General features: G+C 32.5%; 6 protein-coding genes across 6 annotated transcripts; 3 read left to right on the forward strand and 3 right to left on the reverse strand.

The window, feature by feature from the left end:
* Positions 1-2,023: 2,023 nt before the first annotated feature.
* Positions 2,024-2,822, reverse strand: BX663DRAFT_501896 (uncharacterized protein; the record flags this gene model as incomplete). Its single annotated transcript, XM_051526531.1, has 4 exons — positions 2,664-2,822; positions 2,346-2,591; positions 2,139-2,210; positions 2,024-2,048 (listed from the first exon to the last, which is right to left on the reverse strand). Coding segments are annotated over exons 1-2 (233 nt in total), but the record flags the coding sequence as incomplete, so codon positions are not given.
* A 1,613-nt stretch (positions 2,823-4,435) lies between these two features.
* BX663DRAFT_430494 (uncharacterized protein) lies at positions 4,436-5,116 on the forward strand (the record flags this gene model as incomplete). The annotated part of the gene is made up of 1 exon (XM_051522803.1): positions 4,436-5,116. A coding segment is annotated over one exon (681 nt), but the record flags the coding sequence as incomplete, so codon positions are not given.
* Positions 5,104-5,502, forward strand: BX663DRAFT_501900 (uncharacterized protein; the record flags this gene model as incomplete). The annotated part of the gene is made up of 1 exon (XM_051526532.1): positions 5,104-5,502. A coding segment is annotated over exon 1 (225 nt), but the record flags the coding sequence as incomplete, so codon positions are not given.
* Positions 5,503-5,920: 418 nt separating this feature from the next.
* Positions 5,921-12,827, forward strand: BX663DRAFT_468986 (uncharacterized protein). The gene is made up of 10 exons (XM_051524104.1): positions 5,921-6,420; positions 6,482-6,529; positions 6,582-6,778; positions 6,837-6,852; positions 6,939-7,042; positions 7,103-7,261; positions 7,319-7,472; positions 7,607-11,052; positions 11,230-12,528; positions 12,599-12,827. The coding sequence occupies exons 1-10, from the start codon at positions 6,192-6,194 to the stop codon at positions 12,737-12,739; spliced, it is 5,793 nt and encodes a 1,930-aa protein (XP_051385132.1). The 5' UTR covers positions 5,921-6,191; the 3' UTR covers positions 12,740-12,827.
* Positions 12,828-12,856: 29 nt separating this feature from the next.
* Positions 12,857-14,363, reverse strand: BX663DRAFT_501905 (ATP synthase subunit). The gene is made up of 5 exons (XM_051526533.1): positions 14,166-14,363; positions 13,934-14,105; positions 13,672-13,850; positions 13,461-13,618; positions 12,857-13,355 (listed from the first exon to the last, which is right to left on the reverse strand). Exons 1-5 carry the CDS (start codon positions 14,287-14,289, stop codon positions 12,948-12,950), a joined length of 1,041 nt encoding a protein of 346 aa, XP_051385133.1. The 5' UTR covers positions 14,290-14,363; the 3' UTR covers positions 12,857-12,947.
* Positions 14,364-15,105: 742 nt separating this feature from the next.
* Positions 15,106-15,995, reverse strand: BX663DRAFT_429995 (1-methyladenosine methyltransferase catalytic subunit Gcd14; the record flags this gene model as incomplete). The annotated part of the gene is made up of 2 exons (XM_051522770.1): positions 15,106-15,425; positions 15,482-15,995. 2 exons carry the CDS (start codon positions 15,993-15,995, stop codon positions 15,106-15,108), a joined length of 834 nt encoding a protein of 277 aa, XP_051385134.1.
* Between the last annotated feature and the right edge of the window lie 363 nt (positions 15,996-16,358).

Genomic DNA, 16,358 nt, shown 5'->3' on the forward strand with positions numbered 1-16,358 from the left:
TAGAAAAAACTGTCATATGATAATTAACATTGCAAAGAAAATAACAATAATAAAATTCTTTTGACTAAAGGGTTTGATAATAAAAATTAAGTTGGCTGCCGTTCACTGCTCTCTTGAGTCTGGTTCCTTTATTGTTCAATATAACAAACGTGTTATCATGAAATTTCTAAAATACAGTATAAACTTTCAATTTTAAATATTGCATCCAACTTGGTCTTTTCTGTTCTGCTTAATTATGAGTACTGTGCTTCCAACTTCAACTTTTTTCATTATCATACGCACTTTCAGCCTTCGATGTTTCTTTTTTCTTCAGTTACACATTTTTATCAATTAAGTAATACACTATTTCCACGTCAAATTTTATACCCAAGTCCTGTAAAAGATCAGTAGCTATATTTCGAAAAAGGTACTCCCTATAATGCTTTATTTAGCAATATTCCTAAATTTGAATGAAATTTTATTCTACAAGTACATAAAATGGAAGGTAATAGACCTGTTCCAACGTTTCTTTTTTCTTTTTTTTTTATTATTATTATTTATCTTTTGAATGCAATGCAACTCATATTCCGTTTAATTGCCCTAACCTTACCGTTCATATTTGGTTTGTAAAGTACTGAGAGTTGATGACGAACAGATCAGATATCTTCCTGAAGACAGTTTTTATGAACAAATATCGGACAGCTGCACTGCCTGTATACAAGTCAAATTCTTTAAAGTTTAAATTTTCTGCAAAAGCATAAATTACATCCAAAAGTTCCTTCTTCACAGTAGGATAATTTATTTCGGGTTGATGTTAATTTTTCTAGACGAAAAAAGCATACCGAACAATCAAACTGAAATACCCTTTTTTTTTTTTTTTTTTTTTTTTTTTTTTTTTTAAATTGCCCCCAAGTTTACTTTTATTTTATATGTGCATCAGTATATAAAGCTTGTATTTCTTGTTAGGATCAGGATATTTTAGTTGTATTGTCTCTTACAATACACTTGTTGCTGCTTATTTATCCCAGACAAATGAAACTGTTTTTTTTTTCTTGTCCCAAGAACTTCAGCATCCTTCACAAAAGCCGAAAGACTTCTAAACCAGTGCATCAGAAAAAAAAAACATGCAGCAAATAAATGGATGTTTATTACTGAAAAGTACGAAGAAAAAGGATTTATACCAAGTTATCTATTTTCCTTTATGACAGAAATGTATATCCAAAAAAAAAAAAGCAGCTTCTCTGCTGTTAAAAATCTTTGTTAACAAAAATTTGTATCCACAGAAAATCAAAGAAGCTGTGTCGAATTGACGAAAGATTCTAGCAAAATCATTAACCGCTTCTGGGAAACTGATAAAGAAGTACATGCTGGATTTGAACAAAAAAAAAAAAAAAAAAAAGAACTTCTCTATAAAACATACGATTTGAAAGAGCTGAAGAATGGCATGCTGTTCATATATGAAAGAACACTTACTGGAGCTGTCAAGAGACAAAAACATGACTGTAGCCAAGAGAGCCGTTGATCTCTTTCAACGAAGAGACATTATTTTTTTAATTTTATTTAGATAAGGTAGTTTATATGTGTTTGTTGTGGTAAGAAATGGTATTATGGCTCATAATTGTATATAAAAGAAGACTTTATTAGAAAATAGTAATGGGGGGGGCACAAACGCGATATTTTATTGAGAAAAAAAATTAATATAAGACTAGAAACTTCTTTTAGTTCTCAAAGCAATCCTAAATTACTTTGATTAACAGAGTCAACCACGAGAAGGTAGAAGTTTATCTGACTCCAAAAAGCATATCCCCAGATCCCTACCAACAAATAAAAAAATGTTGGGTGGTGTTCACCGTTCCGCGTATTGTAAAAGCAGCTGTAGCAGGCCACTTAAACTCATGCACTGGACAATCAACAAATCTTTGCCAAAGCAATAAACCGTTGAGAAACCCCTGCCAACCCACTTTTGCAAGACAACTTCAAGACTACATTATCAAGCTCACACTACAGGTGTGGGTCTAGGCCGGGCGCTTCCCGTAAGATAGCGCACTGTGGGAAGACTTCTTTCTGTAGTAAAGAAAAAAAGAAAAAAGAAAAGAGAAAAGAAAAAAAAAACCTCCTAAAAATTAATATATTCGTCATCATATATTTTTTTTCTTTAGACTCCTTATTTGTGATAATTTTTATTTTCTGCGTAACGTAGGGAAGACAAACTACCCAATCAGTGATCGCGGGTAAATTGATTGATTGATACATGATATATCAAAAATTAAAAAGTGATTAACTCTTGCACAATGTATATACATATATCTGACAACACCTAATTTTCAAACACTGTTTTGCCTTTTTCTTTTCTTTAAACTTTGTAGATTTATTACGTTTTCCATTGAAGCAATATAGCACCTCAAAGAAAAGATAAAAGCTCAAACTCATAGCAGTAGAAAATGGTCTATTTTTTTTTTGATTTATGTTAAAACCTATCATGAAATCACGTACGTATGACTTATGCTTTCATTTTTATCTAATGAAAGCTATCAAAAAAAAAAAAGTACCAACTGCGAGTCAAGCTGGACACAAGCACAAAGGCAGTTATAAGTGCTCTCTGTATGTAAAGAGTATGTAACGAGTATTATGTTAATCATGCAATTACTGGAAAGTAATTCAATGTTATGACTTACTTTGAAAAGATAACATAGAAAAAAAAAATAAGGGGAAGAGAATACGACTTGAATAAGATCAACAAGAAATAAGAATATGTAGCATTAAAGAGCAACACATTGTTATACACGTTCCAAGAGGAGAAGGGCTTATCATGTAGAAAAACTTTAATTAAAAGCATCGAGACAGATTTCCCTTCAACAAAAAAAAAAAAAAAAAACCCCGTAGACATTGAAAAATGGAGCATTTATAGATTGTATATGCCCTCAAACATGTGTCCCCAAATCTTCAGGTTCTACAATGAAAGGTCTACAACCCCTTTCGTTTCAATGATTATCAAGGCAGACAAAGGTCGAATAAAGAGATGACCAACATTTTACTTAATGGAGGAAAAAAGTATAATGAAGCCAAAAGACTGAAAACAGGGAAGAATATAAAGAAAAGATAAGAGGGCAAAAAGAATCCACAGATTATATACGACGATAAATGTAAGACTACACCAGGAAAGAAGCAGGCAGGATAAAAAAAAAGCCAAATTCAAGCCTTCTCTTTGTGTACCTCTCGTTGCGTTTGGTGATAGGATGAAGAATCCGGATACGATTAGGATAAAAGGCCAGATGTCAGATGCCACAGCAATACTTGAGAGAGAAATCAAGCTTAAATCAAGAACTACATTTTGATAGATCTGCTGTCTTTCAGAGAAGAAACAATTTCGCTGGCAATAGTGGTTTAGATATCCACAGGTAATTTGTCTAAATTGTAATACATACTTGTCCAAAAAAAAAAACTAACAGTAATTCGTCTCTTGTTCTTTCTCAAGTTGAATCCTTATTCGTCTTGTAATCCGTCTCACTTTCAAGTTAAATGACTCTTCCTTACCTTTAAACACAAAGTTCTTGAAACCAAATTCATTTTGTCTGAGATTTATAAAGTTACCTATGAGCACATAATATCTTTGTTATATTGGATTACCCAGGTCAGTTCAAATTACGTGAAAAAAAGTATTTAAAAACCCTTTTACGGGACACGAGGTAAAAAGGTAAAGGAAAGGAAGAAGAGAAGGTGAAAAAGAAAGGAGGAATATTGCTAACAAGTTTAAAGGGACAACCAGTTGAGTAATTTCTTGCCTGGATCAAGAAGTGGAGGAGACACTCTGCTTACACTTTTTGGACGAAAGGAAAAATAAAATCAGACGAAAAAAATATGAGTTCAGACACTTTGATGGTAAATGTTCAGACTTTTTCTTCATCTGTAATCATCAAATCCCAAAAAGGAAAACCCTGTTTTTTTTTTAAAAAAAAAAGTGAATCACAGACGTTGCAGAAGTATTGTGTCTAATTTAATGAAGTGCGTCTTAACCTTACGTTCCTTTAATAAATCGCAACTTAAAAACACAGAGGACTTCCTCGATCCCAGAAAGCCTCTGTATATCACATCCGCCCTTAGCAATTAGCAACATAAACTTGCCTTACGGATTCCCTTGGTAGATTTACTCCTTTATTGATACACTTGCTCTCTATCATTGAATCTGAACACGACAACCATTGTGAATACGATGTAAGAAGACTGTCTCTTCCGCGGCGATTTAGTCTGTTCCCAACACCTTCCTTACACTGGCGTTCTATAACTTTGTCAGTAAACGCATTATCTGCGTTTCTTCCTCGTGAAAAGTTGCCAAGAGGTTATAATGACCAACTTCGGCTCTTTTTTAAAATATTAAAGTTCCAGTCATTGAGAATTAAAACGTAAGTTTTAAAAAAAAGGGTGATATCATAATAATTAAAGCAAACATACTTCCAGAATTGAAAGTATAATGTCAAATGGCAGAAATAGACAGTTGTTTGGAAACTTGATCAGATCAGACGGTTTCAGTATTGATTTTTTGTTCTACAAAAGACGAAATGATCAAAATGATATGACTGTCAAGGTTAACCAAATACACCTCAAAGTCGATGACTTTAAGAGTCAAGAAGTAGAAGAGTCATCTCTTCCAATAGCAATTGACCCTGGAAGAAAAACCGTTTTTACTGCAGTTACCGATTTAGACCGCGATGTTCGACGATGCACAACCAAGAAATACTATCATTTGACAGGCTCAACAAGATTCAGTTCTGAATTGACCAGACTAAAAAATGAGCGTGGCATTAACATCATAGAAAGCTCTATACCAACCAACAAGACTTCTGACTCAGAAAAGTACTTGCGGCATGCCACCTATATTTTTAATAATTTAGATACTCTGTTCGAGTTTTATAATGCTGCTACGGCGAAGAACCGTTTCTTCTTGTACCAAGGAAATCAAAGGGCGCCAGAGCTAATGGTAAACATGTTGCTAAACGGAACTAAAAAGTACAACAAAAGTTTAAGAAGCAAGGAGAAAAAGAAAGCAAAAAACAAAAGGAAGAAGAAGAAAAAAGGGGGTACCAAGAAGAAAAGAAAAGGAAAAGAAGTTATAAAGAAATGTATTCCAAGGTATTTGTAGTTAAAAAAAGAAAACCAGTAGATTAGTGTCATTATTATTTTTACTGAAAAGGTGCATGTATACAAATGTATCTGATAGAGAGACCAAATATAAAAACTACAAATCAAAGGTACCCTTGGTCGTATTTGGGGCCGGAATGTTTGGCAAAGATTTGGTGCACTACAAGGGATTGAGAAGTGGAGTCACTGAACTCTTTTACAAGACTTTAAAGAGAAGAGAAAGTAATGGTGACTTGATAGTTGTTACCATCGATGAGTATCTTACCTCCCAAGTATGCTCTAAATGTATGACAAGAAGTTTGGATGTTTTTACTGGTGTTCGTGGCTGTGGTGTTCTTGTTTGCAAAACATGTCAAACACTGTGGCAGAGGGATATTAATGCATCTTTAAACATAATGAAGATTGCACAGTCGATTTGGAGAGATGGAGGGCGCCCTCTTCTGTTTAAAAGAGGTCAAGTCTTACATAAATCGCCGTATTAAACACGGTTCTCCGAAAGGAGTTCAGATTATTACAGGTAAAGAAAAAGTCTGAACATTTACCATCAAAGTGTCTCAAACTCATTTTTTTTTTTCGTCTAATTTTATTTTTCCTTCCATCCAAAAAGGGTAAACAATGTGTCTGAAAATTAATTTGGATTCGTCCAGAAAAAAAAAACTAACATCGTCTAAATTTAAAGTGTAAGTGAAAACGTTATTTTTTTTTGTGGGGTAATTAATTAACAACAAAATTTAATTTTTTTTTTGTAGCAACCTTTTCTTTCCTTTATTTTTTTTTTTTTTTTTTTTTTTTTTTTTTTTTTTTTGTAAATAGCCATTTCTAAACATTAGATAACCTATAGTGTTTCTTCATAAACATATTTATTTATTTTTTTGAACAAAAATAACCCAGCCTCAAACCAACTTTATATTCTTAAGGGGACGAATATTAACAACATAATACTTTCCCCCTTTTTTTTTTCTAATCATTGACAACTTAAGTCATCATCATCATCATTAGCATTATTCAATAATTTTTTTTTTCTCTAAAAAAGAAAGAAAAGAGATTACTACATTAGTCGTAATTCAACTTATAAGATGCAAAGAAGACGTTCCCTAGAGGGTGACAATACTATTTCAACAAAACAGAGTATTAATAATGGACCAACTCCGATTTCATCTCTATCTACACAAATTATTCCTTATCCAAGAGGTGGTAGACGAATTGGACAAACTACAACTACAACAACAACGTTTGCTGATGATACAAATATAATATTGAGAAGAAGTAATTCAAATGAACGTCATCAATATCATTTATCTGAAGGTATAAAGAGGAAGGATTTTTATTGGGTCCATTCTATTTAGTAACAACAGTTATAACTTAGATCAATTACCAAAGAAAAGACATTTATTTAGATTTGGAAAGAAAAAACGTAAGCTTCAAAAATAGGTTGTAACCAAAGGAAAATTAATTTCTTTAAATAGATTACAATTCACCTTCTATCAATACTGCTTCAGTTGCAATAACAGCAAAAAAAAAGTTAAATGATAATAAACTGATATTATTGGATCACGCACTTCATACGACTACTGCTGCCACCGAAATTCAAAAGAGATATTACCAACAACAAAATGAGAAGAAAAAGATAATCAAGACAAAGAATAGTAACACAAATGGAAAGGTAAATAGTGACTACAATGAAGTTTATTTTTACTGATATTATTTAATTATTATTTTAGAATCCATTATTAAAATGTAAAAAAAAAAGAAAAGAAAAGAAAAAAAAAGTACTACTTTCATATATAAAGGCTGAAAATATTAACTTGGTCTTTATTACTTAGTGGATCAGGATTTTGATAAAATGGATGGCATCATCAATAGAGATTATTATAAAAGATCACCTGCACCTTCTTTAATTGGAACAAATAATCAAACAGAGGATACTGTAAATATACATGTATATAAATTTAGACCTTTTCTTTTTTTAAATGTAATGTATATATAGAGCTATGAGTTATTAGAATCTTGGGCTCCTCCAGATAGTTGGGGAGTTCAACCGGCTTCTATTATGTCTATTTCAGCTAGTTTAATGGATGAAGATAATATGGATTTTGATGACTATCCTATTCATGTTCAAGACAAATGGAATATACCTAAAAAAAATGCAAGTATTATATAATAACAACAAAGTAGCTAGCTATTATTAATATGTATATTATAGGCTAATATCAAGATTTATCGTCCAGATCAAACTTATAATACCCTTCATATCCCTCTTAATACCACTACATTTGAAATTTTGAAAAAACTAGCTACTAAATTCTTTATGTCGGATATGTCAAAATATAATCTGGTTATCAAAAGATATAATATAGGTAATACATATACATATTTATATACATATTTATATTTGTATATATTGTCTTTAAATACATGAAATGATATTATATGTATTACTATTCTTGCATTTTTTTTTTTTAATTTTCTTTTTCTTCTTCTTCTTCTTTAGATAGAGTATTAGGCTTGACTGAACGTCCGCTTCAAATTCAAAAAATATTACAAGAACAAATGGGTTACATGGAGGAGGATACCATTGAGGATTGTAGTTATTTAGTTCGCTTTCAAATGATGCCTAATATGACTCAACCTATTTCTCAAGATGATAATACAAAAGATTTAGGTCAATATATTGATCTTCAATCAAGGTCTTTAGCTACTATCCCTATTTATCTTTATCAGCAAGCTTTACATATCATTTCATTAAATGTATCAAGAAACCTTCTTATTGAGTTACCTTTAGACTTTATTCAGATGTGTACAGGTTTAAGACAACTTTGGTTGGCTAATAATGAATATACTACTTTACCCCATTCTATTCGATCTATTTCATCTTTGGAGCATTTAAATATTTCTGGTAATCGACTACATGATTTGGATCATGCTCATCTTCACGAATTAAAGGACCTTCGTGTTTTACGTGCTATTAATAACCAATTAGAAACATTACCCAATACATTTGCTATTTCATTTCAGTATCTGTCAACTTTATTTATTTCTAATAATTCTTTTACAAGGTTTCCTTTAGTAGTTTGTGAATTGACTAGTTTAGCTTACCTTGATATCAGTTTCAATAAAATTCAAGCTTTCCCTGAAGAAATAGGTCAACTAACAAACCTTGTTGGCCTTTTTGCTATCGCTAATCGTATTACAGGCGCCCTTCCATCATCCTTTATACGACTTAAAAAGCTTCAGGAATTAGATATTCGTCAAAACTTAATAACTAATCTTGACGTTATCTCACATTTACCTAAACTTGAAGTACTACTGGTAGATTATAATTCAACTAGTATAGTTAATTTTGAAATCGGAAGCTTAAAACAGCTCAAAATGTACAAAAATCATTTGACTCAATTCAATCTGACTTGTACCTCAATCGCTTGTCTCTCCGAATTGAATTTATCATGTTGTAAATTATCAAGTTTACCTGAAAGTGTATTCTATAATACACAAAATTTAGAACGTCTGATCTTGGATAGTAACACACTCAATTCTCTTCCTTCAAGTATTGGTGTCTTAAAAAGACTACTAAAGCTGTCTGTTCAAAATAATAATCTTGATACATTGCCAAGTGAAATTGGTGAACTAATTGAACTTAGAGCACTGGATGCTCAAAAAAATAATTTAAAATCCCTTCCAAAAGAGATTTGGCTCTGTGCTTCTTTACAAACCTTGAATTGCTCTTCTAATCTAATCGAATCTTTTCCTAAACCTTTAACTCCTACAGTATCATCAAAAGATTCTAATCCTAAACTTATTAATCCAATCATACGAAATGATAATACAGCAGTAGATAGTGATAATAGAAATAATTTAGATGTAGAGATAGCTTCTACAACTGATAATGACACTACATTATCGCTTTTCAATACTACTACTAATGCAATAAACACAGATCAGCTTGGTATTGCTAAATATCTAGATCGTTTGTTAGACTCTAGTCCTCTTCACCTTCCACCACCACCACCAACACCCATCTTTAATCATTCAAATTTTAACTCTGTTTTAAATCTTTCATCTTCTGCATCCTCTTCAGCTGCTGTTTCACCACTGACACCTAATAATAATAATAATAATAGTAACATGCATCCTATAAAAATTAATAATCATGGTTCCTTCTTTGGTCAAGTCTCTCGAGCCAATATACCTGATCTTTTTCATTCTTCTACAGTATCATTCCTACAAAATCAATTTTCCTCTTCCTCATCTCCTTCTCTCTCTATCGCTCCTTATTCTCTTTCAACAACCGCAGTGACATCGCCAGATCCTAGTTTTAACCCACCCAGTTTTTTCGCAAGTCCTCGTAATCATCCACCTCCATTGTCATTGTCGTTACGCCAATTATTTTTAGGTGATAATCGTTTGACAGATGACGTTTGGTCACCTCTTTCCTTGTTCCTAGAGCTACGCACTCTTAATCTATCATTTAATGACCTCTACGAGATACCCTCTGGAGGTCTCTGTCATCAACATCTCTATGAATTATATCTATCAGGTAATCAACTCACATCTCTACCTGCTGATGACATCGAAAGACTTCAATACTTACGTGTCCTTGCTATCAATGGTAATAAACTCCAAACATTACCTGCTGAGATTGGTAAACTTCGTAAGCTTCTTGTCCTAGATGTAGGAAACAACGTCTTGAAATACAATATTGCTAATTGGCCTTACGATTGGAATTGGAACTGGAATCTAGGACTCAAGTATTTAAATCTATCTGGTAATAAACGACTAGAGATTCAAAAGAAGACACACCTAGATGATACCACAGCAAATAATCACCTTTATCATCATCCCCTCAACACGATGAGAGATAAGGATCTTTCAGACTTTAGTGCCTTAACACGGTTACGCTTATTAGGTTTGATGGATATCACAATCTTAGGTGTCTCAGTCCCTGAAGAATTTCATGATCGACGTGTACGTACTTCACCTTCTGAAGTCAATAGTATGCCCTATGGTGTAGCAGACTGGTTGGGTCCTAGCGACCATCTCTCTACCTGGGATCTAGTCATGCCTCGTTTCCGTGGCAAAGAGGATGAATGTATCTTTGCCCTCTTTGACGGCTCCAAGCATCCAAAGAGTGGGTGTCAGCTTACGAAATATTTGAATGATACCTTTGTTGCTCAATTCACAAAGGAACTGAGCTCTATCAAGAGTGATGATACGATCGTGTCTGCTATTCGTCGTGCCTTTTTAGGACTTGAACAGAATTTAGGAGCCCAAGGGTTTGATAAAGATGCAGGTGCCTCTGCAGTTGTCTGTTATATTGCGGGTACTAAACTTTATGTTGCTAACGTTGGAGACACCCTGGCTGTTATCTCTCGTAATAATGGTCAAGCCTATGAGATTACTCAAAAACATATCCCCTTGAACCCAAGTGAAGTCTCACGCATTCGTGCCGCTGGTGGTTATGTCTCTAACTCTGGGCTTCTTAATAATGAGCTCAATGTATCACGTAGCTTTGGCCATTTCCATTTAATACCTGTAGTGAACTGTAACCCTTATGTATCTACAATGGATTTAGCAGAGACAGATGAATTTGTCATCATCGCATCTCGTGGACTTTGGGATAAGATGACCTATCAAACAGCAGTCGATATTGCACGTACGGAGAAGGATGATTTAATGGTGGCTGCTCAAAAACTACGTGACTTTGCCATTACCTATGGTGCAGTAGATAACTTGATGGTCATGATCATTGGTGTTGGTAATTTATTTGATAAACGTGGACAACGACAGCGATACTTTAATACAAATCGGTATAATAATCGTGGAAATAATTTATTGATGATGGGTCAAGGACGTAGTGGATCTAATAGTTTAGCAGAGGATGGACTCTTGGTAAAGAGTAACAATAAACGAAGAGGAAAAGAAGAATTGCCAGGTGACTCTGTAAGTAAAAAAAAAAAAAAATAAAAAATAAAAAAAAAAATAAAAAAAAAAATAAAAAAAAAAATAAAAAAAATAAAAAAAAAATAAAAAAAATAAAAAAAAATAAAAAAAATAAAAAATAAAAAATAAAATAACACTATGTATACATGTATATAATATAATCATTATCATTATTAGACATTGGCTCGGTTAGAAAGAGAAGTTGCACCACCTGTCAGTCAACTTGCTTTGGTCTTCACAGATATCAAAGGTTCTACACAGTTATGGGAGACACAACCACAAAACATGCGAGCAGCAATTAAGATTCATGATGCTATCATGCGTCGTACATTACGTAGTGTAGGTGGATATGAGGTCAAGACAGAAGGGGATGCCTTTATGGTCTGTTTTAAGAATATCACAGCAGCTTTATTATGGTGTTTTACAGTTCAACTTCAATTATTGGAGGCAGATTGGCCAACAGGTATCCTTGATACAGAGGAAGGACGTGAAATTGAAAAAGATGGAGTTATAATCTATAGAGGACTCTCAGTACGTATGGGTATTCATTGGGGCGCTCCTGTCTCTGAACGAAATCCGATTACTCAACGTATGGATTATTTTGGACCTGTGGTAAATAAAGCAAGTCGAATTTGTAATGCTGCAGATGGTGGACAAATTTGCGTCTCCTCTGATGTTATTGCTGCCTTACGTAGTTTTTCAAGCATGTTTGATGAAGACGAACAAAATAACAATAGTAGTATGAATGAAAAGGAGGGGCACCTTAAAGCCTATATGAATTTTGATACCTCCTATACAACAGAGAATAACAACAATATAGATGCCTTCCCTATTAGTCGTGACTTATTACAGTTAAAACAATTGGGATTTCATGTGGTAGAATTAGGTGAAAGACGTTTAAAGGGATTAGAGACACCTGAAACTCTAAGCTTAGTTTATTCTAAACAATTGTTGGGTCGTATTGAGATTAACAAAGGCCAAATGATGTCTACGAATGAAAATGACAAACTACCTTCCTCTGATACGCCCACAAATCTCATGTCCCTTCCTTCTTCTCTCGAGGCCTCTCCTTCTCTTGTATCCAGAAGTACAACAGCGCCTGTTGCTTTAGATTCAACAAATACAACTCCTAATGATTATTTGACTGCAAAACCTCTGTTATTAACGAATGAACTCATACCAAAACTAAAGAAGAAGAAGAAGGCAATGAAAACGATTGATCCAAACCTTGTATGTGCAATAAGTAACCTTGCTATTCGTCTGGAACGTTTAACATCAGGTAATATTCTATCTCAACATATGGCAGGAAGCACAATTCAACGACACTATGTCCTAAATGATGCTGAAGGGGAGAACCATCATACGATTAGTACAGCTTCTTCAGGGCTTGGATTAATGCTTGATCGACATATACGTGAAGATGCAACAGATGAAGAGTTGATCATTTTAATGGAAAACTGTGTTACTCGTGTTGAGGTAAATATATATATAAATATATATATAAAATATCCACATATATTAAACATTCATTCACCTATTATTATAGAATGCAGTGTCTACTCTGTATTTACAGAAAATGGATAACTTTGCTAATGTATTCGAAAAACTTGCAGAAGTAATTGATACTGATCCTTCATATATTGTTAAAGCACTACAAATGTATGCTGAAGCTATCACATCAATATGAATGTTCGTCATCCACATATAATATTATTTTTGTTCATACATTCTTACTAATATATCATAAACAAATACAAGCATTCTTTTACTCTGACTTTATTTTTTTTTTTTTTTTTTTTTTTTTTTTTTTTTTAATAACAATACTTTTAATTATATATATTTTATATATTTATTTGTATACAAATATATAAAAAAAAAGGATTTCAATAATTCTTTTACAAAATGGGAATATAACTATTGATTCTCTCCTTTTGATTTTGAGAAATACATTCAGCAATCCAAACAATATTTCTGATTTCTTGTTCCTTCAACTTAATATAGGCATAAAAGACACCATAGTTAAATTGTTGTTGAAAGGTTTGTCGATTTAAAAAGACTTCCATTTCAAAGAATTTATCTTCCAATGTCTTGTTGGATGTACTGGTATCAAAGAAAGAACGATATTCATGGAAGACTTCACAAGTAGCCTTGACTTGATCCATTTCATCTGCAATCGCTAAACGGGCATTACCTTCAGGATAAAGACGGCCAATGGTAGGGAATAGTTTTCTACGATCTTCTTTAGGTAACTCAGTACCAAAAGAATTAATTGTAATATTGATAGTACGACGATCTGCTTCAAACTATACATTTATATATACGTATGTATATATATAAAAAAAGCTAGTCTAGTAAATACTATATACGTATATATACATATGAATATATAATTAAAATGATTACTTTACACGAAGAATATCGCCCATCACTTCAGCAGTAGGACCACCCATGTTTTGACAGAATTGATAAAAATCTTCAAGATAAGCTTTGTAGAGTGTATTACGAATAATTTCAATATTTAATTCATCCAAATCATGAGCGCTGAGACAGTTGGCAAAATAAGGGGCTAAGCAGACGTGTAAGCTATCACGCGTTTTATAATTATAAACTCTATGTTACCTAAAGGAGTTTCTACCAAGACAGTATTATATAATTCAGCAACAGTAGTAGCAACACATAAAGCTGGCATAGTATCAAATACACCAAGTGGATGACAACGCTCGAGAAGTTCATGAGTATCGCGTTCATGAAGTGTTCCCGTAATGATCAAAATGACGTTATCAATCATGTACTGGTACCTTTAATAATAATAATAATAATGTCAGTTCCATCTATATACATATATGTATATAATAGAAAACAATTGATTAGGAATTATTACGTGATGTATTCTAAAAATTTTGATAAAGGCTGAACTGCATTACTACGAATGTAATTGAATTCCTCAACAAGACTTTGTGTTAATTTTTCTGAAATAGTGGAAGTAGCAATAGGGGAAGGCTCATTTTGTAAAAGATTACCATAATCTGTTGCACCTAGTTGAAGACGAAGATCTTTTCATATAATTTAGTTGCCTTTTTTGCTTTTATTTACTTCTTTATTTGCTTACTTACCTTCAAGTGTTTCACATTGAGTGAAATTAAGATATTGAGTGGAATTTAAGATGCTGGAGTAATAACCTCTTAAAATACCATCAACGTAACCATCATTTTCATTGTAAGTAAGTGCACTTGCCATTCTATTTTATTTATGTTATAATTCCTAATTTAATCAAGTTTACTGTATATTTTATATGCAGAGAGAGAAAGATAGAAAGAAAGAAAGAAAGTAATAATAATAAAGGATAAAGCTGGTTTTTTTTTTTCTTGGTTAATTTGTGTTCGGTATTTAAAAACGTTACTGCAAACAGTAGCAGCAGTATCAGATACGATCAAATAACTATATTGAGTCATATAGGTAGTATCCAGATAACAAAGGTTTACCTGAAACAGTTTAAATAGTACAATAGATTGGAATAAACAAGAAAACATTCTAATTTGGCGAAGAGGAATGAAAATAAAACCATGGTAAGTAAGTAGTGACAGCATATTGTATACAAGATCGAGATAGCAGCCAACTCAGAAGTCGTTAGTTATAGATGCTTGATTCCAGGAAATAACCTAAACAAGTATAGTAGTTTACCTATAAGATTTACTAAACAGAATCAAAACTCGAGCATAAGAAAAATACATAAATTAACTCTCCCAAGAACGTACACAGATTAATACATGTTTGCCTATTAATCTTAGCAATTCTACTTTCTCTTTCCTCGATTAACTTTCCCCTTTTTCTTTGTAAGATCTATTATGTACTTATTGAACTTATATATGCTCATATACATCTCTTTTTCCTCACAGAAATGCATTTATCTAGTTTTTATTATTATTATTATTATTGCACTTTTAAAAATTTAGAGCTTATCCATTCCCTGAATTCGCTGTATTTTTTTTTTCTTCTAAACAACTAAAAAGGCATATTCATCATAAATAATACAAAAAGGAATATTTTAAAAATCTAGTTTGAGTCACTACTATTGTTAGTAACTACATCTGAAGCAGTAGGAGGCAAAAAGGTAGCAAAAGTTAAATAACTTGTATGTCCTCTTGTTTCACCTAATGTCTTTGACACTAACATTAAATTGGCCGTTTGTTCGATTTCTTCTGGTAAAGGAGTTGGCTCATCTTTACCAAATTTCCTTTTAATTGATGAGTTTTCTGAAGTAGGTAGTCCTTGTGCTCTTCTTTCTTTTGCTTCTTTAATTGCGGTTGAAAATTCAACTTTTTGTAAAGGAGAGACAGTATGTTCACGAATCAAGCATTCATACATTGTAATCTCTAATAGGAAATTAGTCACCTTACCGCACTTTATTCACTTTCTATTATTACTTTACCAATAAAACCGTATTCTTCTAAAGCAGCCACAGTTCTAGCAACTTGTTCAATGCAAGGACTAAAACAACAAATCTTACCGGTTCTGTCTTGTTTGAAGGCCTCTTTAGCAGAAGCAATCGCATCCCATGGAGCTGGTAAATCCAAAAATACAGCATTTACTTCATCCTTTAATTGAAATCCATCCTTACAGACATCCCTATGATGCATTTTTATAACATCTCCTAATCCATGTTCCTCAAATTCTTTTTGTGCTAAATTTGCCCTTTCTTCATGATATTCAAAACTGTATAATTTACCAGTTGGAGCAATGGTACGAGCAATCGAATGCGAAAATGAACCTGATCCAGTACCTGATTCAATCATTTTTACACCAGGTTTTAGTTCTAGTTGAGTTGAAATGAATGAAATATCAGCAATGTAAAGAATCTGTGTACGATGTGGTAAGACTTGTGTCCATAACTCTGGTGTTGGGTGAAGTAAATAAACAAATCCTTTATAATTAGAAGAAACCATCTAATATTATTTAGTTTATTATTATTATTATTATTTTACATATTTTATTAGTACCTTAGAACCAAATTGCTTTCCGATCATATCATCATGCTTGAAAGTACCAAAACGATTATTAAAAGCTTCACCCTTTTGAATGCGAATAGGTGACATGTGATCTCTTGTCTATAAAAAAATAAAAATAAAATAAAATAAAATAAAATTAAAATTAAAAAAAAAAAAGGGAAAACTAGCTTCCAAATGTAAAATCTAATAATTACCATGTGAACAATAACAAGATCACCTTCCTCTATAAACTTTTTCCAGCCATTAAAACTCATGTCAATATTACAGAAAAGAGAATTACGATTAAAAAAAGTGTATAAA

The sequence above is a fragment of the Cokeromyces recurvatus genome (assembly GCF_025118155.1).
Source record: "Cokeromyces recurvatus strain NRRL 2243 chromosome Unknown BX663scaffold_6, whole genome shotgun sequence".
Lineage (NCBI taxonomy): Eukaryota > Fungi > Mucoromycota > Mucoromycetes > Mucorales > Mucoraceae > Cokeromyces > Cokeromyces recurvatus.

What these genes read in the sequence shown, in the direction of transcription:
- BX663DRAFT_468986 (XM_051524104.1), top strand. Translation starts at nt 6,192, where the DNA reads ATGCAAAGAAGACGTTCCCTAGAGGGTGACAATACTATTTCAACAAAA. An exon ending in TAGATTTGGAAAGAAAAAAC is followed by an intron (nt 6,530 to 6,581) that starts GTAAGCTTCAAA and finishes TTCTTTAAATAG; the next exon opens with ATTACAATTCACCTTCTATC. An exon ending in ACTGTGTTACTCGTGTTGAG is followed by an intron (nt 12,529 to 12,598) that starts GTAAATATATAT and finishes CTATTATTATAG; the next exon opens with AATGCAGTGTCTACTCTGTA.
- BX663DRAFT_501905 (XM_051526533.1), bottom strand. Translation starts at nt 14,289, where the DNA reads ATGGCAAGTGCACTTACTTACAATGAAAATGATGGTTACGTTGATGGT. An exon ending in AAATTTTTAGAATACATCAC is followed by an intron (nt 13,851 to 13,933) that starts GTAATAATTCCT and finishes TTATTATTAAAG; the next exon opens with GTACCAGTACATGATTGATA. An exon ending in TGATGGGCGATATTCTTCGT is followed by an intron (nt 13,356 to 13,460) that starts GTAAAGTAATCA and finishes ATAAATGTATAG; the next exon opens with TTTGAAGCAGATCGTCGTAC.